The sequence below is a fragment of the Ceratotherium simum genome, chromosome 35 (assembly GCF_057802395.1).
Source record: "Ceratotherium simum simum isolate JZ-2026a chromosome 35, ASM5780239v1, whole genome shotgun sequence".
Taxonomy (NCBI): domain Eukaryota; kingdom Metazoa; phylum Chordata; class Mammalia; order Perissodactyla; family Rhinocerotidae; genus Ceratotherium; species Ceratotherium simum.
This window is the reverse complement of record NC_141934.1, coordinates 10,083,017-10,110,799: the sequence shown is the minus strand read 5'-3', so window position 1 is coordinate 10,110,799 and position 27,783 is coordinate 10,083,017. Positions and strand designations below refer to the sequence as shown.

At 37.9% G+C, this 27,783-nt stretch overlaps 1 protein-coding gene across 1 annotated transcript in view; it reads right to left on the bottom strand.

Annotated features, from left to right (window-relative positions):
* The window catches only part of TTC28 (tetratricopeptide repeat domain 28), a 412,509-nt gene extending 396,646 nt beyond the window's left edge, over positions 1 to 15,863 (bottom strand). The window contains exon 1 of the mRNA XM_014787030.2: positions 14,959 to 15,863. Coding sequence (XP_014642516.1) covers positions 14,959 to 14,985 — 27 coding nt within the window. The 5' untranslated portion in view covers positions 14,986 to 15,863. The remainder of the gene's footprint in view (positions 1 to 14,958) is intronic.
* Positions 15,864 to 27,783: the final 11,920 nt, after the last annotated feature.

Genomic DNA, 27,783 nt, shown 5'->3' with positions numbered 1-27,783 from the left:
TTTTCCCAATTGTGAAATTCCCCAAAGGAACTATGCCCTCTTATCTAACTTTATATTGTTAAAAATTTTAGTCCTTTAATAATAAAGTGAAACCCTCATAATATTTTTCAGGAAAAACAGTAGGGAAATGTTTTAAGCACTGTAAAAAATTAAATGTGAGAAAAATACTTTGGCACTTAATAATATTTTCATATCTCTGGAGAAATGTTAAATCCAGGAACCTGATAAATGGATTTCACTATGTCACATTTTAATAACATTTTATAACTTCTATAAGTTTTTTTTTACCTTTCTACTGCTACCAATATTTCTCTCTCATATCTCTCTACCTATAGTCTTCTCATTTTCTTGCCTTCTCTTACTTTCTTTCTTCTGTTATTTCCTTCTGATTAATTTCAGCCATAAGAAGAAAAGAATATTTCCATATTGACTATGTATATGAATTCTTATATCTAATCTGAAAACAAAGATATGTTAAGAAAGCAATTCCCAAAACACATATATTTTCATATTATTAAAAAAAAAAGAGGTCATAATATTTGGTTGAATAAAGGTAAAGAAGTCTCTCTTCTCCTCCCCTCTTTTCTTCCTTTTTAAATTGTAGGACTTCTCAGAACCCTCAAAGCCAAATGTATCTCCAAAAGGGAGACAGTGCGTACACCTCTTCCAAATTTATTTAACCATAGAATTTTTTCCTCCTCAGTGACTCTAGTAAAATATACTTTAAGAACTGCTTTCCCAAATTAAAAAAAAATTAATATGGGTACAATGTATTCAAAAGGTCTGTATATTAAAGTATTGGGGAAAAAAGGGCATTATACCATAAGGCAAAAAAAAAGGGGGGGAGAGTATAGATAGCACTCATTTTATTAAGAATCCAACTGTGAAAACTAATCTAATTGAAGGTGAATACGTCGGAAATCCACATTTAGCTTCTAAAAGTATTTAAGAGGAAATCAAGCTATGAAAAACAATATGAAAACATGGAAATAAATGAAATCAGAATGGTTGAGGAATGGTGAACACTTTTTAAATTAGCTTACTTTAGTTACTTTTGAAAATCACTGTAATAAAAATGAAAGGATAAGTGGTGAGAAAGTCTATACTACTGGAATACATGGTAGCTATTAACCTAGACAACTTCTACACATAGTCCAATGCTTAGCTCACATCACCTCTTCCTCCTTCTTTCTCCTGCTTTTCAGTGTTTCCATAGCACCCTGTATGTGGTACCATTGTTATCATACTGTATTGCAATAATTTATTTTCTCATCTGACTTCCTGTCTAGACTGTAAGCTTGTTGAGAATGGGGATCATATTATATCTAAATATGCACCCCCAAGGTCTAATACATCATAAATTATGAGAGTGCTTATAGTTTAAATTAGTTGGTTCTCTCAAATTCAGTAATTACTAACTTACTTAGCAAATATTCACAGGGATAAACTGAACTATCCTAAACTTTGAAATAATGGAGTCACCATTAAGCATTACTCATTTTTCTTCCTCATTATGATATAAAAATAGCCAGCATCTGGTACATAATAGGCCCTCAATAAATGTATACTGAAATAATATTCAATTGATTCACTCAAGTTTGACTACAAGTTTAGGCCTTAGTAGAAGGAGCAGGACACTTCAAAATCAAAGAACAACCCTCAAGTCTTGTGGCTTTTGCATCTCACTAGCTCTGCCTGATCCTACCTAAAAGCTGCTATACTCAAGCATGGCTTCTGATTGCTGTTGAGTGTTGTACCTGGCATCAAGGGAGTCAGAAATGTTAGCACTAGGGCACCAGCCTCAACTCACTGCAGCCAAAAGAAATTCTTGTATAATGTGAAGAAATAGGTGCTAATTGAAAAACTCAGAATTTTTTAAGCTACCCCAGCAAGCTCTGGAAGACTGAAATCCTTTGTTTTTGTAGACAATCATAGCCTAACAATGAGTTACCTTTCTATATTTAGCACCTTCGTCACCTATGTAGACATGTCCATCATTTGTTTTTCAATATTCTTTCCAATTAATTATATTCTAGTGTAAACCCATTCTTCCCACTCCATTTTCTCTCTTTCATAACATGCAAGTTATCTTTCCCAGATGGTATAATACTTAAAAATAAAAAAAAGTAGTCAGAATTTTGTCTTCAAAAAAATGCCCAGAGACACAGCATTCCTTTTAAGCCACAGCAATTACCCACCAGCCTAAAGGCCATCTAAGTTTTAAAATCTTCAGGGAACAGCATGACAGGAGAACGCTCCAAGTATGAGTTAAAGACTATTTTCACCATCCAGGCTATGACTTGTTTGGAAGTTTATTCTCCTAGCACAGATGTACTATTCTTTTAAAATTTGCTTAGGATGGACATATAAGTTCTCTCCAACAAGGGCTCTGGAATATGATTTTTTAAAAGTGAGGATTGCATTTAACAGAAATTCAAACAGAAGCATGAATTAAAGGGGTAATTTCAGATGGAGTGAAAAGCTGTAATGTCCATTCAAAGTAATGAAGGCACACAGCATTAATCTCCTAAAAAGATTCAAATGCTATGAGTAGAGCAATTCTATTTCTTAGTAGGAACAAATTAAGATGATTTCCCTTACAGAAATTGCCATAATTACAAGTAATTATCTTGTACTCTCTAAATTTACCACTATAGCACATCCTGCAAATATCATTTCCTTCAAATACTTTATTTGGAAATATAGGAGAGATTGTTGCTTTGTGATTTGTGCTACAGACCTCAAACTGATTATTTAACAGTACTACATAGTATGTGTAGTAAAGAGATGCCATTCTGAAGTTGGAAGGACTTGGAATTCCAAATTTATGATATTCCTATCATCACGTAACTAATACTACCCAAAGGAGTACAAACAAAACGAAAATGGCAAACATTCAAAGATAAACTTGAGTCAAATGTGGACTTACGCATGAAACAATGAGGAAAATCATTCTGATATGCATAGGGCAATCATGAAAAACATGTAAACAGCTGCTGTAGTATTTATAAAAATCCTTGCAGAGCCAAATAAAATCCCATGATTTGTAATCTACTCAGTTTTTCATTTTCCTTTAATAAGAAAGTGTGAGAAAAACCAGTTACTCACTGAGCATTAGGAGAATAAGCATGTGAAAACCTAATTTCACCATTTTGGGGGCCAATTAACGTCTGGATTTCAGCTGGCATTTGAATCTATTCTCCAGCCAAACTGGGATTCCTTACCATGTTGTAAAAACATGCTCAGAGCTTGCCTTTTCCTACATTATTCTCGTTGCCAGGAACAGCCTCCTCATCTTCGTCTAGTGAAAATCAGCCCACCAAGTCTAGCTGAAATGCCACTCCACCATGCAGACTTTCTTGGTCTACTTGCTATCCCAAAATCCAAACTCTTCCCCTTCTTCCACCAACTCAGCAGTAACTTCTCCTTTTATCCACTCTCTCTGGTGATACTTAACAAATGTCACCTCACAGTTCAGGTATTTGTGCACTTGTCTTATCTTCTTTTCTAGAGAAAATGTATTTTATTCATATTTGCATCTCTAACAGCTTTAGTAAATGTTTAATAATTTGATCATTTAAAACAAATTTGATTCTTAAAATTATCCCCATTTAGAAGCATATCATTGAAACAGGCTCTAAAATGGTTACAGAATCCATTAAGAAATTATATATTTTTTAAATGTTTTTTTTTAATTTTATTTATTTATTTTTTTCCCCCAAAGCCCCAGTAGGTAGTTGTACATCATAGTTGCACATCCTTCTAGTTGCTGTATGTGGGACGCGGCCTCAGCATGGCCGGAGAAACAGTGCGTCAGTGGGCGCCCGGGATCCGAACCCGGGCCACCAGCAGCGGAGCACGCACACTTAACCGCTAAGCCACGGGGCCGGCCCGAAATTATATATATTTTAAACTCTAACAAATATCTGGTTCTACTTAACCAAAAATTGTACATTTCTGTATTAGTGTTTAAAACTTATCCATGGTGAGATTATAACCTGTGTTCCTATTAATCTTTGCTAGCTTATTTGATCAGTATAAATTAATTATACTTGCAATATGTAATTACACATAATCAATAACCTATAATTTAAGATCCTTCCTTTAACTGGTATCTCTTAAAATTAGAATTTTTACATTTAAATTTTAAACAAAAAGACAAATCTACTCACTTTCTTCACATTTTTATCCTATTTTAATCAACTTCTAAATGTCAGCAGTATATTCTATAGATTGATAATAATTTAAAAATTAGCTACAGGAACTTTACATTCTTAATTCAGTGTGATGCAATGCAAAGATATATTATGGATTCACTTTAAAAAATAATGTCAGAGAGTTCTGTTCAAATTAACACAGATAATTTACCCACAGTCATAGTTATTTACTGGAAACACTGGTTCCATAATAGCTCAGTTCTTCTAAATTGTTTGTTTCATGACCACTATAAATGGGATAGCATTTATATGGTTCATTAAAATTTCTTGAGAACCATAGCTATCATTAGAAATAATTAGAGCAGTGACAAGTACATTCCAATATGATTTACTTATCAGTGAGGTCTATTTCATATTTGTATAAACCTACGTAAACTGTTTACTTTTCAAATAAGTTATTCTATCTTTATTGATAGTAGCCATTAATTTTTCTTCCCTTACTCGTGATCCTTTTGTGTCACCTACTCTGACCTAAAGCTCTTCCTCCCTTAAAATTATGAAGTATGTGAAGTTTGTGGTCAATATCCTCTTCTCCACTTCTACTCTCAATTATCTTTTTCTCCTGTCCCCCAAAACAGACCTCTTTATGCTGCTTCTTGGCTACTCAGGGTCCACATCAAAGTGATCTCATCTTCCATCTCAAACCAGGCTTCTCAGTGACTATGGTCCTGATCTTTGATGAATCTCTCCCTACCAGCTACATCAAGAGGTTATAAGAATCCAATTTCTGCATGTCTTGCTAGGTGACAGACCAGCAAAGCTAACAAATAGCAAAGAAATGCTACTATCATATTTACATTTTACCATGGGTTTTTAAAGCACTAGCACAAAGGAAGTTTGAGGAAAATAAGCCACAGAGGAGGTGTCTGAAAGTAAATAAATTTCTTGTGTCTTCAAAATATACCATCTATATAACTGTCTTTTTTTACATACCAGCCCAACCCTAAATTCCCAGCTTCTAGAGAAGAAGTGGAAGCACTACAGCCCAGTGGATATGGCCCTCACCTTAAAGTACCCAGGTGTAGGGCCAGTTTCTGAACAGCTACATGATTCCGAGGGGGCCAGTTTAGCCTACTGGTACTCTGCTTCTTAATCCATAAAATTAAATGGTTCTTAAGGTTCCTTTCATTTCTAAAAATGTTTTAGTCTCAGTATCGTAAATACTTTTCTAGCAAGAGCCTAAGCTAAAATGAAAAGAGTTGTTCAAAATAAATAATATTTGTGTCACTAAAAAAAATAATGTTTTGGTTAATTAATATGTAACTAATATTTAAATGAATCCCACATTCCTTGGTCATTTCTTCTCAAAGGCAATCACATATACTCCCTAGGATATCCAGTCTACCCTTCACATAAACTACTAATACTAGTTCCCTCCACCATAGTTTTTTACTGTATGTATTTGAACAAGTTATTGAAAAAAAAAATGCCAAGCCAGATACACCAAAGCAAAGTTAGAAAAGGGAAAACTACAGTGGAATTTATCAAATCATTCAAAATTTCAGTCCCTGTGACCATGCATCCTCAAAAATCTACCTCTCTCTAATCAATAGCATAATAAATATCTCCTTATCAAAAGGCCACTTATTTAACCACCTCAACTACCTAAAACCAGAAAGTACTGAAAAAAAAAACCAAAAAACTCTAAGCAGTCAAAACACAAAGCCACAGTTCACACTCTAAAGTTCATACACTCCTAAGAGAAACCCTCATTCAGAATCTACTTACTTTAATCTCAGTCACAAGCTAAGGCTCAGTTAGCAGCATGTCTTACCCACCACAGATAGGAAACGAGTATATAAAACAGAATTGCAAGAGGTAGGCACATGACAGCAGCATTGCTTTGCGCAACATGGAAAGAAAGATAAAAACTGTACGAAGAAGGCATAAAATTACTTTAAAAGAAACAAAAGAGCAATCTGGGGTCATTCAATACAGGAACAAATAATTCTACATTCCTTAAAAGCTCCTATAGTATTGCTATATTATAGCAAAGTAGAATAATGCATGTTTGTGATAATAATCCTGAGTAATCACTAGAAGTTTAAATCACACTTAGTACCTTTTGTTTAAGAAGGCCGAAAATGTGTAATATATTTTAGAAAATTTCACATCAAAAAACTGGTTGAAATTTGACAACCGCTAGCAGTTAATGAATTAAGTTTGAGTTAACAGGAAATTCACAAGAGCACCACAGAGAAATTAAATATTAGTCTAGGGATTTTCCATGGAAACCACGGTGACTATGGAATATTAAAATTCATAAATAATCCCCCAAATACATTTTAGTCTTAATGTCAATATTTATTACCACCATTCCTTACCCCTCAAATAGTAATTGAACCATAGTAAATTTCTATTATTGTAGGTAAAAGATGGTCAAACAGCCGCAATTTCACACGGTTCAACCTAATATCTTTACCAAAATTATTAACAATAAAATAAAGTAATTTGCATTTTCCCTTTTCTTCCATTTCATCCCAACTTTCTTGCATTTCTCTTTTCTTTCTCCAGCCCACTGTCTGTTGGAAAAAACTATTAAGTAATAAAGACCCAAAGTCCACCAAAATGATCATGGATCTACCATCACTTACTATGACATTTTCTTTCTACTCCTCAAAAACATAACAATCTTATTTATGCCTAAGAATCTCAACTCCACAAACACAGCTCCAAAAATATCTGACAGGTATGGGCTTAAGCATTACATCTTTTCACAGACACCACAATTTAGCATAATCCTGAAAATGTGTGTGTGCATTCCTTCTACATTCATTTATAAATAATGAAAAATAGGGGCTGGCCCCACGGCTTAAAAGTTCAGGGCACTACGCTTCGGTGCCCCAGGTTTGGTTCTTGGGCATGGACCTACACCACTTGTCAGTGGCCATGCTGTGGTGGCAACCCAAATACAAAATAGAGGAAGACTGGCACAGACGTTAGCTCAGGGCCAATCTTCCTCAGCAAAACAACAACAACAACAACAACAACAACAACAACAAAAATATATCTATAATATGCTTAACAATAAATGGTCAGAGCAATGAAGTAATGATCCAGATGAATATAATGGACATTCAAGGTTTTTAGTTATGTAAAACAAGTTGGCATTCAATTTGTTTTCCCATTCAAAATATTGTATTTTGATTTTCCTTAAGACAAGGAACACCTACATTGGACAAGTCAAAATGAGAAATCATTTATCAATACAAAAAAAAAAACTATTTCTAATCTAATAAGTGTTGTTACGCCAACACAGAATATAACAAAGTTATCCCAGGATGTGCAACAACATTTCCTTGTGGGTTTCTTCCTTCCCTACTCCCCACTATTACCTTTCTAGGTTCAAGTCTATGTATATTGCATGTTTGGGAGAGTATGTATCCAAACACAATGAGTTCCCACAATGACTTCCTGGCTCCCAACTCTACTTTGACCCTATTCAAAATATTAACTGCTCTCTAACTCAGAACTGCCTCAATATCTGTGCTTCCACAAGTCTCAGTCCCCCAACATGATGTAAATCCAAAATACTACCTCCCACAATTAAATAATGCTGGAAATATGAGTGCATTCATGAATGGACATTGGCTTACCAGATATAAGCTAGAGAAATTTCAGTCCTTTAATAGTCGAAACTGAGAGACATCTACTAGCAAAAAGCTTATGTGCAGCTTTGACAATTGCCATCAAGCTTATTTCATGTACCTTTTCCACAAATGATAAGCTTATTACACAGAAGGTGTAAGTCAAAGGATACAATTTTATGTTTTTCCTTAAAATATATGCTAAAAGGACGGCATACTCAAAATAACAAAGAGAGCACTCTAACAGAAAAAACAACTAAGTGGGCTGAAAAAGGAATATAGTTAAAAGGCTCTATCATATGAGAAAACTCCTCTTAGCTACAAAAACCTAAAGGGGGGAACTAACAAGAAAGTTCAGGAGAAAAGCTTCATATAAATCTTAAAAATGTCCGTTAAATGATATAATTTTTACAGCTTTCAATAAAACTACATGGTTTTAGCACATCAATAAAAGGAAAGTCTTAAAGCTGAGAAATACATTATCATTAATGATATAATGAATTCACTGTGGAAGCTAAAACTGACAGAGGCAGCCAGGATTTCAGGTTTTCTCTTACTTCTGCTGTGTCTTCCACAGCATGTCATCACTGTGAATGACTAGCAAAGTGAAGGTGGCTGCTGGTGCCCTTTCTTGAAGTTGGACCAATTAAACTCTGTAGCCTCTCACACTGGCAATGTTTACTGGCTAGCTCCTGAACAGTAAAGGTGCCAAATCCGATTTCCTCATCACTGGCTTCCTTCACTTCTTATCAGGTCTATCAACCATTCCCAGCTTCTCAAATGTTCCCAAAAGTAGTTTTCTATAGATGACCATATCCTACCAATTTTACAAAATCAAAAATATTTAGGGCTGAAGGGAATAAAGATTTACTCTGGCAGTTTACAACCATGGTGTTGCTGCACTGATATTTTGTGATAGCTGTGAGATGTGTTACAAATAACTGTAACTTTTTCCCTCTTTTTTTTCAATTGAGGTGAAGTTAATATAACATAAAATTAATTTTATTAATTTTAAAGTGTACAATTCAGTTGCATTTAGTGCATGCACAATGTTGTGCAACCACCATCTCATAACTGTGACTTTATTTTTAACAGGTGCATAGTTAAGAGTATCCCTTTAATGGCTCACCCTCACTCATAGTCAATATGATGTTCTGAGATGGTGAGAAATGGTTAGAGATAAACTTGCAAGTTAGGCATTTTCAATAACTGGCAAGTCAGAGAATCTTGCCAACTGGTGGAAGATCATTGACCACCTCATTCCATAAATACGTTTTTTCAAACATTCACTCATTCAGTTCCTACTCTGTGCCTATGCCTTCAAATCCTTACACTGGACATACTGACAGTTACAGTAAAGGGCTATGACTGTGGCTCATACAAGTATGGTCAAATGGGGGTGTGGCCAACCGTGTCCAGTAAATATAGGATTCACTAAGGAGGAGAAGATTGAGTTAGTTCTTAAGCTATGACCAGCGACAAAAGGAAAGTGAGTTAAGAAGAGCATGAGGGACTGGCCCAGTGGCGCAAGCGGTTAAGCGCGTGCCCTCCACTGCAGCGGCCCGGGGTTCGCCAGTTCAGATCCCGGGCATGCACCGACGCACTGCTTGGCAAGCCACGCTGTAGCGGCGTCCCACATAAAGTGGAGGAAGATGGGCACGATGTTAGCCCAGGGCCAGTCTTCGTCAGCAAAAAAAGAGGAGGACTGGCAGATGTTAGTACAGGGCTGATCGTCTCACAAAAAAAAAGAACATGAGAAGAAGGCATTCTAGGCAAAAGGAGTAGATGCAAATACATAGAAGCCTGGTGAGCCATGTCCTGCTGGGTTGTAGCGTACAATCATACTAAGAGGAAAAATGTAGTAAGCACATTTTATGTGCCAGGCACTCCTTGTAAGTATTGTATATTATATTCTCAAAGTTACACCAAGAGCTAGGTGCCATTCACATTAAATAGATGAGACATCTGAAGTACAGAGAGGTTAAGTAACTTGGCTACACAACTACAAAGGGGCTGAGCTGGAATTCAAACTCAGGCAGCCTAGCTTCAAAGCCCATCCTCTCCACCACTATACAACCTACACTACATTCTTCTTTTTTCTCCTTCTCTTTAATAAAATTAATCACTTAAGGCAAGATCTTTTATTATGGAAACTATAGTACACCACAACACACTGATGGTGAACAAATGACTGATACAAACAATGAGTGGGCACCACTAAGAACCCCATATGGCTTCTGAACAAATGAGGGTGCAAGTGGCAAACCATATTGAAAGATTAGTAAAGCTTAATGTATTTCTTATTCTTTTAGATTAAAAAATACATAAAAACAGGAATTCTCATATTTTCCCTATAACCCAGTCATTTTCTTGCACACCGCCTAGCTCAAGGTGTGCTTACCCCACGTTGGAGACCTCTACTAAACAACAGAGAAACACGGCAGGGTTTTAAGAAGGTGAATAATGTGAGCGGATATGTATTTTTTTTTTAACAGTTATTCTAGAAGGAATAAGAAGAAAAAAAGAGACCAGAAAAAGAAAAATCATTAGGATGCCACTTGCAATAGATCCAGCAAATGATGACGAGGTGCTAAACTATAACAGTGGGGTATCAGATGTGAGAGATTAAATGACATGCCATGAGAACTGCCGAACCAAAACCTGGGTATCTAGGTTGCACTGATCTGGGAAATATATAGAATGGACTTGCAGAAAGACTTTTATCATGAAACTTCTAAGACTTCTCTTTATGACTACTTTTGTCCACAATGCTTGATTATTTTTAAGTCTAATTTTACACTATCAAACCGTGGCCCAAAATGAATAATATAATAATATCAACTAGCACAGCATTGAGGCAGGTAACTAAGTAATTTAGTATAGCTGTATTAAAATTTGAGACTTAGCTTTCTAATCCAGAAACAAAATATCTAATCACAGAGAAAGTGCAGGGATTTAAAATACACTCTTCTGTATTCCAAAACACAAATTTACAGGATGGAATCTTACAAGTGAGCTTCCAAACAAGCTTTTTAAATGAAGCTCCATCAGAGAAGTCATTTAAGAAGCCAGACTCACATTATATTAATGTGACAAGTATAATAAGATAAATATCTCATATGATTCTCAAATGACATAATTAATGTAGCTTATGTGACATATTCCTATTAATGATCTTTTATTATGTGTGAACAGTAAAATAACATTAGATAAGCAATGAAAAAATCCAATCAGCAGTAGCTTTGCTGAAGGTTTTGACTGCAGTCTTATTTACACAGTGTTATCTGATACTAATCCTTGGATTTTAAAGAGCAGAAATCACTTCAGAATTGTAAACAACCATGTTGCTATGAGATGAGCATTTTAATTACTATCATTTCTGCAAACACAAGATAAAAATAATATGCTGCATAACAGCCTCTTAACGTGAAAACAGGGGAAAGTGTATTTTGCTAGGCCAATGAGGTTACATTAATAAAAGGATCGTGACACTAGATCAGGAGCCTGATCCGCAGAGCCTCGTAGTATGTCTTAACGACGACTGCCATGGAGATTTTGTAGAAAATGTAGCTGTCCCTTCCCTGACATTGTCTACAAAAGACTAGAAGTGAGTGGCAAAATATTCTGGTTTTCTTTAATAATCCACTACAGTCTAATATCTATGAATCAACTGAAATATTGTGAATCCTTTCACATTTAAAGTTCATACCACCTCTTAGAAGAAGTCTAAATAGTTTTACCAAGTAATAGTTCTAATTTACTTTTACATCAAATAAATATTGAGTAACTATATTATCTTTAGCATCATAAAAGAGATGTGAGATATGGTTCCTGAACTCAAGAAGCTTGAAGTGTAATTGAGAAGCAGGATATATACATAAAGAGATAAAGATATATACATTAAGAGATAGAAAAGGTTACTATCAATAAAAGACAATCAGCCTAAAAGGGCATAGATTCTAAATGCTCTAAGAATTCAGAAGTAGACAAAATCACTGTGTTTCTTCAAGAAGAAGGAGAGGGAAGAAGAGGATCATGGTGCTAATATCCAGAGTAAGGGAGAAAAGCTATGGCTAACCTTCATATACGGGGATCATCTCAGCTCTCAGGCTTTATCTTTCTTGGATAAAGAGCCCTGGTCATCAAAATTCCTAAGTACAATGGTGACGAATACATCTCTTAAAGTAAATAAGGCCTGCTCCAATTCTAGCTCTGACCCTGCCATGCTATGTGACTCTGGATAGCTCATTTAACCTCTCTAAACCTGTTTCCTTATCTGTAAAATGCAAATTGTAACACCCACCACCTTACTGGATAAGAAATAAATGAATGCATTTAGAGCAAATAGAGATGCCTAGCTTAGAGCAGGTGCTTAAAAAACGGTAGCTGCTACTTACATGATATTAAATGCCATTCTTACCACAATGCGATCACAGCTGCACAGAATCTTGCTTTTTAGGGTAATTACAGGGCTCTTGGTGAGAGGCCTACTGTGCTCTGGAGGACTGGGTCCTAAGCTCCTCACTGGTCCTGAGGGTGGAACATGATTAATCATGTTCTGCTGGTTTCTTTGTGAAAAGGTAGCAGATTCTAATTGAATACTCCAGAGCCCACATCTTGAATTTTAGTATTTAGTTAAACCCAGCAAGTAAGCAGAGAAAAGAGGAGTAAAGAACATCCCCCCCTCAATCATGTACCCCAGCTGCATGCTCAGAAACAAAGAAACCTAAAACCTATGGTCATTCTCTTATAGTGAGCCCAGAGTTTACACAGGCCAACACTGGTAGGGGCTGATGGGACACCATGATAGCAAGTTACCAACCAATCCCAGTCATGAAGCCCAGCTATAGACAAATGCTGCTTGGGGCAGCATTCTATGGATGATCTTCCTAGCTTTGTTAAAATCACATCAATGCAGTATCACTTTTCATCTGTAGCGTAAGTGGTTTTCATGAAACAGTTTGGCAAAACACATAGCATGTGACTGTACCACCATAAATTTGTTAGCAGACCTAGCCAGAAACCATGGCAATGATCTGATCATGTGAGTATTCTTGCAAGAGTAAGAAGATAAACCTAATCTTTGCAAAGACTTACTGGTGCCCTATTGGAGTTGAATACTGAGTCTCTTCAAGGAAGCTTCCATTTCCAATGTAGAAGAAGCAAGAATTGTTCTCAAGCCACTACCAAATAATCATACAGTATTTGATGGCTCAGCTTATTTTTTAATCTTCTATGAACTCTGCAGAATTATATCTGGACCCTTATAACACGATGATTTGGGATTATGAATGCAGTGAATAAACACAACCTTCTGGTATAGCAATTTAAGCATCACAGAGTGAGTAAATACTGCAGAGTGAATCCTAACACTTGAAACAGAATATTCCAGAGACCAGAAATCCACCTGACTGCCAAGAATAATACTTCCGTGGTTCAAGCAATACCAGTACCCAGAGGGGTTTCCACAGACATAACCACATGAGTTACTGCGTATTGGGTAAAATAGAAAAAACAGACATTTATGAATGTATAGTTTGCAGGCATCTTAAAAGTACTCATAAATATGCGATTTACAAATATAGAAGAAATGGGGGGGGCTTTAGGAATCCATAGTATTGTTTAAATTGCTTAACTATATGGTTTCTTCTATGGGTTTTCCTCATCCTAACTTTGATTTTTATTGGGTGGGGGTGAGATACATGGATCTCAACTAAAACAAATGAAACCAATCTCATTGAAAGAAGCTCTATGATTAGAACTAATATATGAGAGATTCTGACTTCAGGATGAGGTAGAAATGACTCAGTGTCAGAGATCAAAATTGTATCAATTAAATATCAAAGAAAACCTTTCAATTTACCAGGCTATACTGAAGCAGAGTTTGTTAGATTCTCTAGCAATAAAACAAATGCACAATATAGTCTCATGCATTTCACACATGATTTCTATTTCAGCTCTGATGTAAAACACGGTATCACACACCACACCACAAAGAAAGAGTCAGTTTAGCTAGTTCAAGTAAAACATCAAGCAGCTGCTAACAGAGACAGGTCACGGCTGGGGAGGGGCACAGCATATTCCGTTCCCTATGTTTTCCCTCAGAAGAATGTCAATAAAAACCACGGCCAAATTAGGTATTTGAAGGGGGGTGGGGGGAAGGAAGTCCTGCTATGCAGTGAACTACTGGCTTCCCCTAACAGCACCAGTCAGACAAGTTAGAAAAAGGAGCCCTAGCCAAACCTACAGTCACCAACAACTTGAAGAAAGCTGTCTTTCTCCCTGAACCTCCTGGGGTAGCGACCAGTCCCACATTTAGAAACGTTATTTCTGGGACCAATAGCAATTTATTTTGATAGAACCACTGGATTTTTTTTTTCTTGAGTTCTCAACAAAGGAGCCATATTAGGAAATAATCTCGCAAAAAGCAAAGTGCCCCCTCCCCCTCATCCCCACGATCGATGCACACACGCCGTGCACGCTGACACGCACATACACACACCCGTGCACAATGGCCGGCGCGCGCACTCGCGCGGGCCCACGCGGCAGCCCAGGAGCCCCGCGGGCAGAAGGCCCAGCCTGGGCCCTGCCCCAGGCGCTGGGAAAGGAGGCCCCGCAGCCCTGCTGCCCGGGAACCAGCTGCTGGGCGGTTGTGCTGGGGATGCTCGCCCCCCAGCGGGGCCCTGGGGAAGCGGCTGCCAGCGGCTGGCAGCCTTTTAACCCCTTGGGGAAGTAGGTGCTACAACACCCACCTGCGGGGACACTGGAATGTGTTGGGGTGCATCTTCAAATGCCTCCCCGCCCTAGGCGGGGCGCCACCTAGTTCTTGGACCCTGGCAGCTCTTGGCTGGCTCCTGCAAAGTTAATGGTGTCACTGGCCCCAAAGGGCTTCTAAAGCAAATGGGTGTTTCTGAGCTGTCACCCCTGAGAGTCCAGGCATACCAAGAAGGAAAAACTTAAGCGGGCAGTGGACGCAGACCAGACTTGGTAACTCATCCCTAAGGGACTGGTGCAAGTCCCTAAGGGGACAGAGCTGCTTGGACCGGCCGGCCCAGCAAACTATGGAAGGGGTGGAGGGACCCGAGGGCAACCGCCCCCTGTCACCCTCCCCTGGGTCGGGCATCAGGGCCCCGTCCCCACTCCGGGACACTTACCTTCTTCCGGGGCTGCCATTTCATCATATTTGTACAGCCGATACGTGGAACATCAAGATGCTGGCTGGGGGCTGGGGGCAGACGCAGGGCAGCGGCGACTGCAAGTCATGCTGCCTCCCTCCCACCCCCTAATTCTTTCCCATATTCACTGCGAAGGGAAAAAGCCCAAAAGAGTCCAGTCTTTTCGCCTTCAGTTCAATGAAAAGTATCCCCAAACCACGAACACACTTCCCACTGGGCTAGGAAGTCCCAGCAACAACCAGCGTACTCCTGCCAGAGCGGGGCATTTTCCCCTCCAGCCAGCGCCTGCAAAAGGAGCCTGCGGCAGGGGTCTCCACGCCGGCTGCAGAGACCCTCCCTCAGAGAAGAGACTGAGAACACGAGCTGCTGCAGAAACCCAGCAGGGCTCCTGCCATCCAAACGCCTTTTGGCGAATTCTCCTCTTCTCAAAAAAAGATTAGACAAGCAATCAAACCCTCACGCGCAGCCTGGAGCAATTCCCAAAATTCTGGGTGTATTTCTCGTTTGTAAAATTTAGCAAAGAAAATTCCAAAGATCTGTAATCAGAGCTTCTTTACGCTGTTTTCTCTTCCTTCTTGGAACTTGGGGGAAAGGATCTGCCCTTCCCGAAATGTCTACCTTCCCTGAATACTGTAAATAGGAAAACTTGGTTTGTGTGTTTAGATTTTTTTTTTTTTAATTCCCAAGAACCTTAGTGGGGAAAGGCTGGAAGGAAATCCTGCAAGAACCCAACTCCACAGCTCAGTCTGCACTAATGACTTCCTTCCCTTCAGTGCAAGCACAGCCTGCCCAGCTCCAGCCACACAGAGCAAACGGTTTCTGGGTCTTAGTGCCACGACATCTACTCCAAAGCAAAAAGTACATACAGTTTCTGAGGCACCCAACAGCTCCTAAGGAATCAGAGCCAGAAGAGATCTACAAAATCAGGAAACTATCTCAAAAGAGGTACCTAAATTTGTGAGTTATATCGAGAGAAAAAAAGGAAAAGGAAAGGACCCTAGCCAAAAGGATACAAAATCTTTTCTTTATTTTTTTATTGATGTTTTAATGGTTTTTAACATTGTGACATTTTGGGTTGTGCATTTTTGTTTGTCCATCACCATATATATGACTCCCTTCACCCCTTGTGGCCACCCCCCACCCCCCACCCCCACTGCCCCTGGTAACCACAGTACAGTTTTCTCTGTCCATGTGTTGGTTTATATTCCACATATGAGTGAGATCATACAGTGTTTGTCTTTCTCTTTCTGGCTTATTTCACTTAACATAATACGCTCCAGGCCCATCCATGTTGTTGCAAATGGGACGATTTTGTCTTTTTTTATGGCTGAGTAGTATTCCATTGTATATATATACCACATTTTCTTAATCCAATCATCAGTCGAGGGACACCTAGGTTGCTTCCACTTCTTGGCTATGGTGAACAATGCTGCAATGAACATAGGGGTGCATAAGCCTCTTTGGATTGTTGATTTCAGGTTCGTTGGATAGATTCCCAGTAGTGGGATGGCTGGGTCATAGGGCATCTCTATTTTTAATTCTTTGAGGAATCTCCATACCATTTTCCATAGAGGCTGCACCAGTTTGCATTCCGACCAGCTGTGTATGAGGGTAAGGATGCAAAATCTTAATGTGTGATTTGAAGAAAAAAAATTTGAGGTATCTGACAAGATAAAATTTAATCAAGAATAGACTCTGCTTCTCTAAATTTAGTGCTAATTTTATTACCGTAGTAATTGCTATGGAGATTGAGTTTCATTCATCTTCTGTAAAATGATTCCACCCTATTTAAGGAGATATATTTCCAAATACAAAATACTATGGAATTCTACTATTATTTGTCATCAAACATATGTATCAACTCCTATTCTATGAGGCTATTTTGGTAGCTGGGAATATAATGGATAGTGTAAGCTACTAGAATATTAACTAATGTTCATAATAATAGTAACTGATGTAGTGAGTCCAACGTTCCAATAATGTTTAACTTATTACTCTCAGAGTTCTACATGCAGTGGTAGGATTGGGTGATGTGGGTGACTATATGCAGATTGGACACTCACTATATCAGATTATAAATGTCATTAAAATACCCAAAATAGTTAACTGAAATGGTTTACTTTTGAGATCTTTTCTTTTTTCTTTTGTTTTTTTTTGTGAGGAAGATCAGCCCTGAGCTAACATCCATGCTAATCCTCCTCTTTTTGCTGAGGAAGACCTGCTCTGAGCTAACATCTATTGCCAATCCTCCTCCTTTTTTTTTTCCCCCAAAGCCCCAGTAGATAGTTGTATGTCATAGTTGCACATCCTTCTAGTTGCTGTATGTGGGACGTGGCCTCAGCATGGCCGGACAAGCAGTGCGACGGTGCGCGCCCGGGGTCCGCACCCAGGCGGCCAGTAGTGGAGTGAGCGCACTTAACCGCTAAGCCACGGGGCCACCCTTGAGATCTTTTCTAAGCCTAAGAGTCTGAAATTCAATGATGAAAGCATTATCTTTTTAATAATAATATCAACAATTACAGCTGCATGCATAGGTACTATTTCTTAACCCACTACTCTATGCCAGGACCTATGCCTACATTCATTATCTCACAGGATAGATAATGCAAGGAAGATTTTATTGTTCCTTTTTCCAGATGAGGACACTGAGATTCAGAGGGGTCACTTGCTCAACCAAGACCACAACACATAGAAGGTAGTGGGGCTGGAATTCAGACCCACGATGACCTGACTCCAGACCCTATGCCCTTTCCATGATGTGCATCATAGCTACATACCAACCTTACCTCTCATCTCAATAAAACTATTCAGTGCCTATGACTTAAGCACCTATTATTCACCAGCCCCTGTTCCAGGCACTAGAAATATGAGTGAGAGGCTGTCCCTGCTCTTGAAATTACTTACTGCAGGCAGCAGTCACAAATAATACCAATACTCTATATATGTTCTGACATATCCAAATCATTCTGCACAGCTTAAACTGCATATTCTACTAGCATGGAAAGTTCAATAAATTCCAAACCAAATTCATCAATCTACCCCAAAATCAGTTTCTCTTCCCAAATTTCCTTTATCTGCCCACAACACTGTTATTCTTCCAGGATCACAAACTAAAACCTCAACATCATTCCTTATATCTAATCTATCACAGAGTCCTTTCACTTCTTTCTTAGACATGGCTTGCAAATTCCTACTGCTGACATCTGAAGCCAGAGCCTCACAAAACAAACATATATTAAGTACCAACTAGGTGCAAAGCATCATGTAGGATAAAAAAGTATAAGACCAAGTCCCTATGCTGGATGAAGTTACAAAGAAGTTAGGACAGAACAGAAGACCTCTAAGAAGACAACCAGGCATTGCCTCTGTCAGTTAAGCAAAAAATGAATTATGTGGTCAATAGGTGTTCCAAGAGTCAGAAGGAGAAATCATTGTAAACAGGGATGGTCAAGGAAGGTTTCACAAAGGAATGTGAAGTAAAAATTTAGAGGAGATACAATTCATTCTAGAGCCAAAAGCCAAGGTGCTTACTATGGCCAGTAATGCCATTCAGGATCTGGACCCCTCTACCTTTCGGAACTCATTTCTTACCCCTCTCCCACTCCCCTTCTCAGCCCCTGCCATCTTGACCCCCTCACTGTCCCTTGAACATGTCAAGCATACATCTGTTGCACACTCTGCGTGAATCACTCTTCCTCCAGATAGTCTCGTGGCTCCTTCCCTCAGTTCCTTCAGGACTCTGTTAAAATATATTACAAAGGCTGTCTCTCATCATCCCTTCTAAAATAATAGGACCATGACCCACATACTGTTACTTTCTATCTTTCTTACCCTGTTACATTTTACTTCATAGCCCTAATGACATATATTTTATTTGTTTATTTATGTGAGGTCTTTTTCATCCCACAAGAACATAAATTACAAGGAAGCAGGGACTTTGGTCTAATACCAACACCCAGTGAACAGTGCCTGACACAATAAGCAATCAATAAATATTTATTGAATGAAACAATGAAAGAAAAAGAAAAAGGAGAATAGTGTGAGTAAAGGAGGCAAGCATATGTAAGATGTAGTCAAGACACAAAATACTGACCTCCCTAAAATATAACACTTAAGTATGAGAATGTTAGAGGCAGAGACTTTGTCTTGTTCAGCTTTGTAATTCCCAGTGCCCAGAATAGTGCCCGGTACAGCAGAGGTGCTCAATATTTATGGGATAAAAGAATGAATGGCGGGGCAGAAAAAAGAAAAGAATAGTGAATGAGTGAAATTCCATTCCATTCCATTCCAAGTAAAAGATACTTTGGCAAGGTATGTTGGAACCAAATGGTAAGGAACACTGTAAGGCAAAGAAATTTGTACTTTATCCTGTAGAATGCAGGGCATTGAAAGTATTAACAGTAGGCAAAGGACAGGGTTGAAGCAGCATTTTTAAGCAATCTAATATATAACAAAATATTAACTATGTATGAGGCTGTTTTTTATGTCACTTTAGATTTTTTTAAAACTATGTGCATGATTAAAATGCTTATTATGACCATTTGACAGATATCAAAACTGAAATTCAGAGCGGTTAGGTGACCTGGTCAATGCCACACAGCAAGTCAATGGCAAATGGAAGGGCTAGAACCCAGGGCTTATAAACCAATGCCTAAGTGATGGGAGCAGGAACCTACAATTGCTTAGGGGCCCAAGAGAAAAGTTACTCCTTTCTACTCTGCCTCTGACTTGCTATATAACAAAAATTTTCAGAAGGGCAAGGCAGGTGATGTGAATAAGTGAAACAGAGCCAGGTTTAAGACAAAAGGGAATTGTGAGGATTGTAAACCTGGAGCTACATGAATCATGCAAAAGAGGTAGCTGCTACATAACTCTAGTCGATTGACGTCATGCAGGAATATCAGTCCAAAGGTGCCAGATTCTCTAAATTTTCATGAGAAGCTAAAAATTTCCTGATTTTTAACTACTTGCTCAAATATTTAAAGCATCCTAACAGGCCAAACAAAACATGCCTGTAGGTCTAAATTCCATCTGCAAGTCGTAATTTGTAACTGCTGACTTAAACCACTCAAGGCTTCACTTTCCCATATGTAAATTAAGGGACCTACGTGGTTCCTAATCTGTGGGGTGGTTTTCTGAAGGCATTTGTGAATCCATATGCATACCATGCTTGGTCTGTGGACTGAAGAGCAATCTCTCATGCTCAGATGTTGTTGGACTTAATAAAAGACAAAGTTATTTAAATTGCAGGAGAGTGGGTCTGAAAACAGTGGACAGTATCAGGAAAGGAGAGAGAACATATATTCATGTTTCTATAGAAAGACAGAATCAATCTAAAACTTCAAAGTGATACAAGGCTTTAAACTGGTTTTCAATTTTTTAGGTATATCCTTTGGGTCACTTATTTGTATGGCATTTCTTCCCCTGCTGTCTGGTGAGTGTTTCAACTTTCACTTAATAGGTACCACTCAATAGAGGACCATTACCTAGAAACCTTTAAATACAAATACTATCTTAAATCACCTTATATTTTTTCTTTGTGTATTTATTTATTTATTTTGCTTTATCCAAATTGAATCGGTAATTATACCTGAAATATTTATAGAATTACCATTATACCAATACACTTTCTCCATTAGGAATTATTTATATAGAGCTACCAAGCTAACACAATTCGAAATATTGTAATTTAGTTTAGTGTTTCAAAGATCCAATATGAAACAGTGAGAACACAATTTCTCAGATCTGCAGCTATTAAAAGGCATTTTTACAACTCCTTCATTTTTAAGATAGCACTTTGCAAACCACTTCCCTTAAAAGCAGATACTGTAAAACAGTCTATTAAAATAGTATTTTCCTCAATAACTACTTGTCTATTCAAATCTGAACAAAAGCAAGAAAGAGGAAATGAATGGAGAAAACACACCTTTTTTCATTGTTGTGAATTTCTTCAAGATTTCCTAAGGAGTGATATGTCTGACATTGATCACAGGGTAAATGCCTGAAAAAGCTAGCCTCATACTTATTTACATTTATTGTGTTTAGAAGTAGACTATTAAGCTCAATGTGAAGCAGTATTTGGAAAATATATTAATTTTCCTGAAGACTTCTAAATTATTTTCAAGTATCTAAAGAGGTATTAGGAAAGTAAAGGGACAAAGGTAGAAGTATATTTCAGATTAAAAAATTTTGCCTCATTAGTGATATTTCACACCATTGGGTGCTTTCAGAATATCAAGGCCATGTGTTGCTAAAAAATAAAAAAAAAAAAAAAAGAAAACTAAAATAACTTGTTACAGTAAGAATTCTGCCTTGTAGCCAACTTGATGCAGGACTATGCTTCCATTCCTTGGGAGGGAAACTGCTCCACAACCTCCAGAGAGGATCACCTCTAACCTTACCCACCTCACTTCCTTCCACTATCAGGCAGTGTCAGAGAGGCCGAAGGCCAATCCTTTAAATTCAACACACATTGACTGAGTACTCATTATATACAAGGGACTGTACTAGGCACTGTGAGAGGAGACAAAAATCAGATGATTTTTGCCCTTAGGGAGATAGCAGTCTGGTGGAGTTTGAAGGAGAAGACAGGTGCACAACTAATAAAAATATCAATAAAAATAGCAGCTAACACTTACTGATCTTGCTATTCATCTGACTCTTAAGAGCGCAAGCTCTTAACGCAAGCTAAGTGGTAGAAGAATGAAATAACTAATAGCATATTCTCTCATTAAGATTATGGAAACCCTAAAGAGCAATTAATTCTGACTGTGGTAACTGATAAAGATTTTACAGCAGAGGTGGCACAGTATTCTTTCAACAAGCAGAGAAAGGATTTCTGGAGGAGTGTTCCAGATTGAAGGAACAGAGCATGAGCCAAAACATGGAGGTATGACAATGTGGGACACATTAGCAAGTCATCTAAAAGATCTGAAACCTATAACGCAAGGCAAGGTGCAGTGAAGTTAAGGTTAGAGGGCTGTGAATGCTATTATCCTAACACCAATAATAATAACCATCATTTATTGATTATGTGCCAAGCATTAAAATGTTTTATATATTTTTTTATTTCCTTTATTCTTCCTAACACCTTTAAGAAGAGGAACTATTATTATGCCCATTTTACAGAAGAGGAAATTACAGCTAAAGAATTAAGTAAATTCCTGAAGTATCTTGGCTAGAAAGTAGTTGAAAGGAAATTCAAGACTGTTAAGATTCCAAAGCCTTGTTCTTAACTCCCGACTTAGAATACAATGATGAGTGCACGGGATTTTAATCAAGGTATTGGCAAACCTATTTGAGTTTTATGCTAACTCTGGAAGTACTGTGAAAGATAGAAAGAATAGGAGAACAATAAAGACAGGAAGGCCAAATAAGTTTCTGTTGCAATAGATCGATAAGGGATGCAGAAGTCTTGAATTAGGGCAGCAGAAACAGAAAAAGGACCTTGTTGAGAGACATTTCACAAGTAAAACAGGTCCTAAGAACCTGTTACATGAAAGGGACAGAGAGAAGGATTTAAAGACGATTCTAAAATTTTTCATCATCTTTTAGAAAAAAGAGACACCCCACTAACTGAGGTATGGATCACAGAAAGAACAGGTAGATACCGAATTCAGTTTGAGACTTATAGAGTCTGAGGCAGAGATAAAAGATACCCAGGAATGTGGAGTAGGTAGGTGGAGGTATGGTCTGGAGTTAAGGATATATAGCTACAGCTATAAAGAGATTTGGGGGTCATTCACATAATGATATGTATAAAGCTTTTGGTTATTCAAAAAAAAAAAAAAAAAGATTCTTCCAGGGATGGAATTTAGAGCAAGAAGATAAAAGAAAGAGAGGGAGGGAACAGAACTGAATTTTGAGCAATGCTTTACTTTTTTTTTTTTGGTGAGGAAGATTGGCCCTGAGCTAACATCTGTTGCCAATCTTCCTCTTTTTGCTGGAGAAGATTGGCTCTGAGCTAACAACATCCATGCCCATCCTCCTCCATTTTGTATGTGGGAGGCCGCCACAGCACGGCTTGATGAGTGGTGCGCTGGTCTGCGCCCAGGATTTGAACCCGCGAACCCCAGGCCACCGAAGCAGAGCATGCAAACCCAAGCAAGACACCACCGGGCCGGCCCCAATGCTTCTAAATACAACATAATTCACTGCCCAGTTGGGATGGGTGGGAGACTACCCAGTTTCCTGAGGCAGCAATTTTTATTTGGCCAATACTGCCTGGTTCAAACCTTAGATCCACCATATACTAGCTGTGTGACCTTGTGTTACTTCATTTTTCTGTTCCTCAATTTCCAGCTCTGTTAAATGGACATAATAATAGCACCTACCTAAATATGGTTGTTGGGAAGATTAAATTATGTATGTAATTATACACACACATAATATATCCTGTATATAACGCTATCTGCTTAGTATTGTTGTTGTTTTACTGTGCTAACCGTGATTTTTTTTCTCATTCTTCAAAATATCATGGATTTGTGTTGATTATATTTTAAGGGCCACAAACTGCCAGAACCAATGCTCATGCGTTTCAGTGATATAATCATTTTTCTCATGAGACTTCTTCTGTTCATGACAGAGCAACTGGGACCAGGGTTACTCTCCTGAGTTATGTCTCCTGACATAACTAGAAAACTGGATAAAATATGAGGAAAATACTGTTTCAGACAACAGGTAACACAGTACTATGAACCTTGAGAGAAGCAAAACAAATGAGGTTAGCCCTATGATCACCCTGGCTTTCTGCCTGGAGGCACTTTCCGGACCACAGAGCAAGAAGGGCATCCCAAGCAGAGCTTAATGGTCTTGCTAAGTTGGGAAGACAGAGATCAGAGTTTGAGGAGAACAAAGTAGCCAGAACATTTAGGGTAGAGAAATGGAGAAGAAGACCTCTAAGGGCGCTACACAGACAAAGTGCTCCAGATATCAACACAGAGGTCTCCTTGAGTTTTGGCTGAATACAAAGTTGCCCAATATAGGGCAAAACTCCACAAAGCTAGGAAAAAGGAAGCTATAAACTGAACTGCCACAGCTCACCAGGGCTGAAAACTTTCAAGTTCCAACCAGCCAGAGTGGAGGGAACACTTGGGACATTCAGTAGAGACCTCAGAAAAGTCATGTGGCTTTTTTTAAAAATTATTTTATTGGGGTCATATTGGCTTACAATATTGTGTAAATTTCAGGTGTACATCATTATATTTCAGTTTCTGTATAGACTGCATCGTGTTCACCAATAGTGTAGTTTTTATCTCTCACCATACATATGTGCCCCTTTACCCCTTTCGCCCACTCCCAACCCCCTTCTCCCCTGGTAACCACCAATCTGTTCTTCTTATCTATGTGTTTATCTTCTACATATGAGTGAAGCCATACAGTATTTGTCTTTCTCTGTCTGACTTATTTCACTCAGCATAATACCCTCAAGGTCCATCCACGTTGTCACAAATGGCACAATTTTGTTTTTTTTTTAAGGCTGAGTAGTATTCCATCGTCCACATCTTCTTTATCCATTCATCTGTTGATGGGCATTTGGGTTGCTTCCATGTCTTGGCTATTGTAAATAATGCTGTGATGAACATAAGGGTGCATATATCTTTTTGAATTATTGATTTCATGTTCCTTGGATAAATACTCAGTAGTGGAATAACTGGAGCATATGGTATTTCTATTTTTAATTTTTTGAAAAATCTCCATACTGTTTTCCATAGTGGCTGCACCAGTTTGCATCCCCACTAGCAATGTATGAGGGTTCCCTTTTCTCCATATCCTCTCCAACACTTATTTCTTGTCTTGTTAATTATAGCCATTCTGATGGGTGTGAGGTGATATTTCATAGTAGTAGTTTTGATCTGCATTTCCCTAATAATTAGTGATGTTGGCCATCTGTATATCTTCTTTGGAAAAATGTCTGTTCATATCCTCTGCTCCTTTTTTGATTGGTTGTTCATTTTTTTGTTATTGAGTTGTATGAGTTCTTTACATATTTTGGAAATTAACCCCTTCTTGGATATATAATTTGCAAATACTTTCACAAAGGTGATGGGTTGTCTTTTTGTTTTGTTGATGGTTTCCTTTGCCTTGCAGAAGCTTTTCAGTCTGATATAGTCCCATTTGTCTGTTTTCTCTTTTGTTTACTTTGCCTGAGTAGACATGGTATTCAAAAAGACACTGCTAAGACTGATGTGAAAGAGGGTACTGCCTATATTTTCTTCTAGGAGTTTTACGGTTTCGGGTCTTACATTCAAGTCTTTAATCCACTTTGAGTTAATTTTTGTGTATGGTGTAAGATAATGGTCTACTTTCATTCTTTTGCACGTGATTGTCCAGTTTTCTCAACACAATTTATTGAAGGGAATTTCCTTTCTCCATTGTATGTTCTTGGCTCCTTTGTCAAAGATTAGCTATCCATAGATGTGTGGTTTTATTTCTGGGCTTTCAATTCTGTTCTATTATTTGTGTGTCCATTTTTCTGCCAGCACCATGCTGTTTTGATTACTATAGCTTTTTTTAAAATTATTTATTTATTTATTTTCCCCCCAAAGCCCCTGTAGATAGTTGTATGTCATAGCTGCACATCCTTCTAGTTGCTGTATGTGGGACGCGGCCTCAGCATGGCCAGAGAAGCGGTGCGTCGGTGCGCGCCTGGGATCCGAACCCAGGCTGCCAGCAGCGGAGCGCGTGCACTTAACCACTAAGCCACGGGGCCGGCCCTGATTACTATAGCTTTGTAGTGTATTTTGAAGTCAGGGAGTGTGATAACTCCAGCTTTGTTCTTTTGTTCTTGGGATTACTTTGGCAATTCGGGGCCTTTTGTTGTTCCATATAAATTTTAGGATTCTTTGTTCTATTTCCATGAACAATGTCATTGGGATTCTGATTGGGATTGCATTGCATCTGTAGATTGCTCTAGGTAATATGGACACTTTAATTATGTTTATTCTCCCAATCTATGAGCATGGAATATCTTTCCATTTCTTTATGTCTTCTTCAATCTCTTTCAATGTCTTATAGTTTTCAGTGTATAGGTCTGTCACCTCCTCTTAAATCGATTAAAGTGATTAAATTTATTCCTAGGTATTTTATTCTTTTACTTGCGATTGTAAATGGGATTGTATTCTTGATTTCTCTTTCTGCTAGTTCATCATTAGTGTACAGAAATGCAACTGATTTTTGTATGTTGATTTTGTACCCTGCAACTCTACCGTATCGTTGATTGTTTCTAATAGGTTTTTTGTGGATTCTTTAGAGTTTTCCATATATAGAATCATGTCGTCCACAAACAGTGACAGTTTTACTTCTCCCTTTCCTACCTGGATCCCTTTTATTTCTTTTTCTTGCCTAATTGCTCTGTCTAAAAGCAATACTCTGTCTGTATTCCAGTACTATGTTGAATACCAGTGGCGAGAGTGGGCATCCTTGTCTTGTTCCTGTTCTCAGAGGAACAGCTTTCAGTTTTTCATCATCGCATATGATGTTGGCTCTGGGTTTGTCACACATAGCCTTTATTATGTTGAGGTACTTTCCATCTATACCAATTTTATTGAGAGTTTTTATCATAAATGGATGTTGGATCTAGCCAAATGCTTTCTCTGTATCTATTGAGATATTGTGTGATTTTTATTCTTTATTTTGTCAATGTGGTACATCACATTGATTGATTTGTGGATGTTGAACCATCCCTGCATCCCTGGAATAAATCCCACTTGATTGTGGTGTATAATCATTTTAATGTATTGTTGTACTCGATTTGCTAATATTTCGTTGAGGATTTTTGCATCTATGTTCATCAGCAATATTGGACTGTAATTTTCCTCTTTTGTGTTGTCCTTGTCTGGTTTTGGTATCAAGGTAATGTTGGCCTCATAGAACGAGTTAGGGAGCTACCTGTCCTCTTCAATATTTTGCAATAGTTTGAGAAGGATAGGTATTATCCTATCCTTCTTTGAATGTTTAGTAGAATTCACCAGAGATGAACCTGGACTTTTGTTTTTGGGAGGTTTTTGATTACTGTTTCAATCTCTTTACATGTGATTGGTCTATTCATATTCTCTATTTCTTATGATTCAGTTTTGGGAGGTTGAATGAGTCTAAGAATTTATCCATTTCTACTAGGTCATCCAATTTGTTGACATATAGCTTGTCATAGTATTCTTTTATAATCCTTTGTGTTTCTCTGGTATCCATTGTAATTTCTCCTCTTTAATTTCTGATTTTATTTATTTGAGACTTCTTTTTTTCTTAGTGAGTTTGGCTAAGAGTTTGTCAATTTTGTTTATCTTCTCAAAGAACCAGCTCTTAGTTTCATTGATCCTTTCTATTGTGTTTTTAGTCTCTATTTCTTTTATTTATGCTCTGATTTTTATTATTTCCTTCCTTCTACTGACATTGGGTTGTGTTCTTTTTCTAGTTCTTTTAGGTGTAATGTAAGATTGTTTATTTGAGATTTTTCTTGTTTCTTGAGGAGGTCTATATTGCTATAAATTTCCCTCTTAGTGCTGCTTTTGCTGCAACCCATAAGAGTTGGTATGTTATGTTTTCATTTTCACTGGCCTCCGGGTATTTTTTGATTTCTTCTTTGATTACTTCACCGATCCAATGGTTGTTCAGTAACATGTTGTTTAGTCTCCAAATATTTGTGACTTTCCCAGCTTTTTCCTTGTACTTGATTTCTAGTTTCATACCATTATGATCAGAAAAGATGCTTGATATGATTTCAATCTTCTTAAATTTATCGAGGCCTGCTTTGTTTCCCAACATATAGTCTATCTTTGAGAATGTTCCATGTGCACTTGAGAAGAA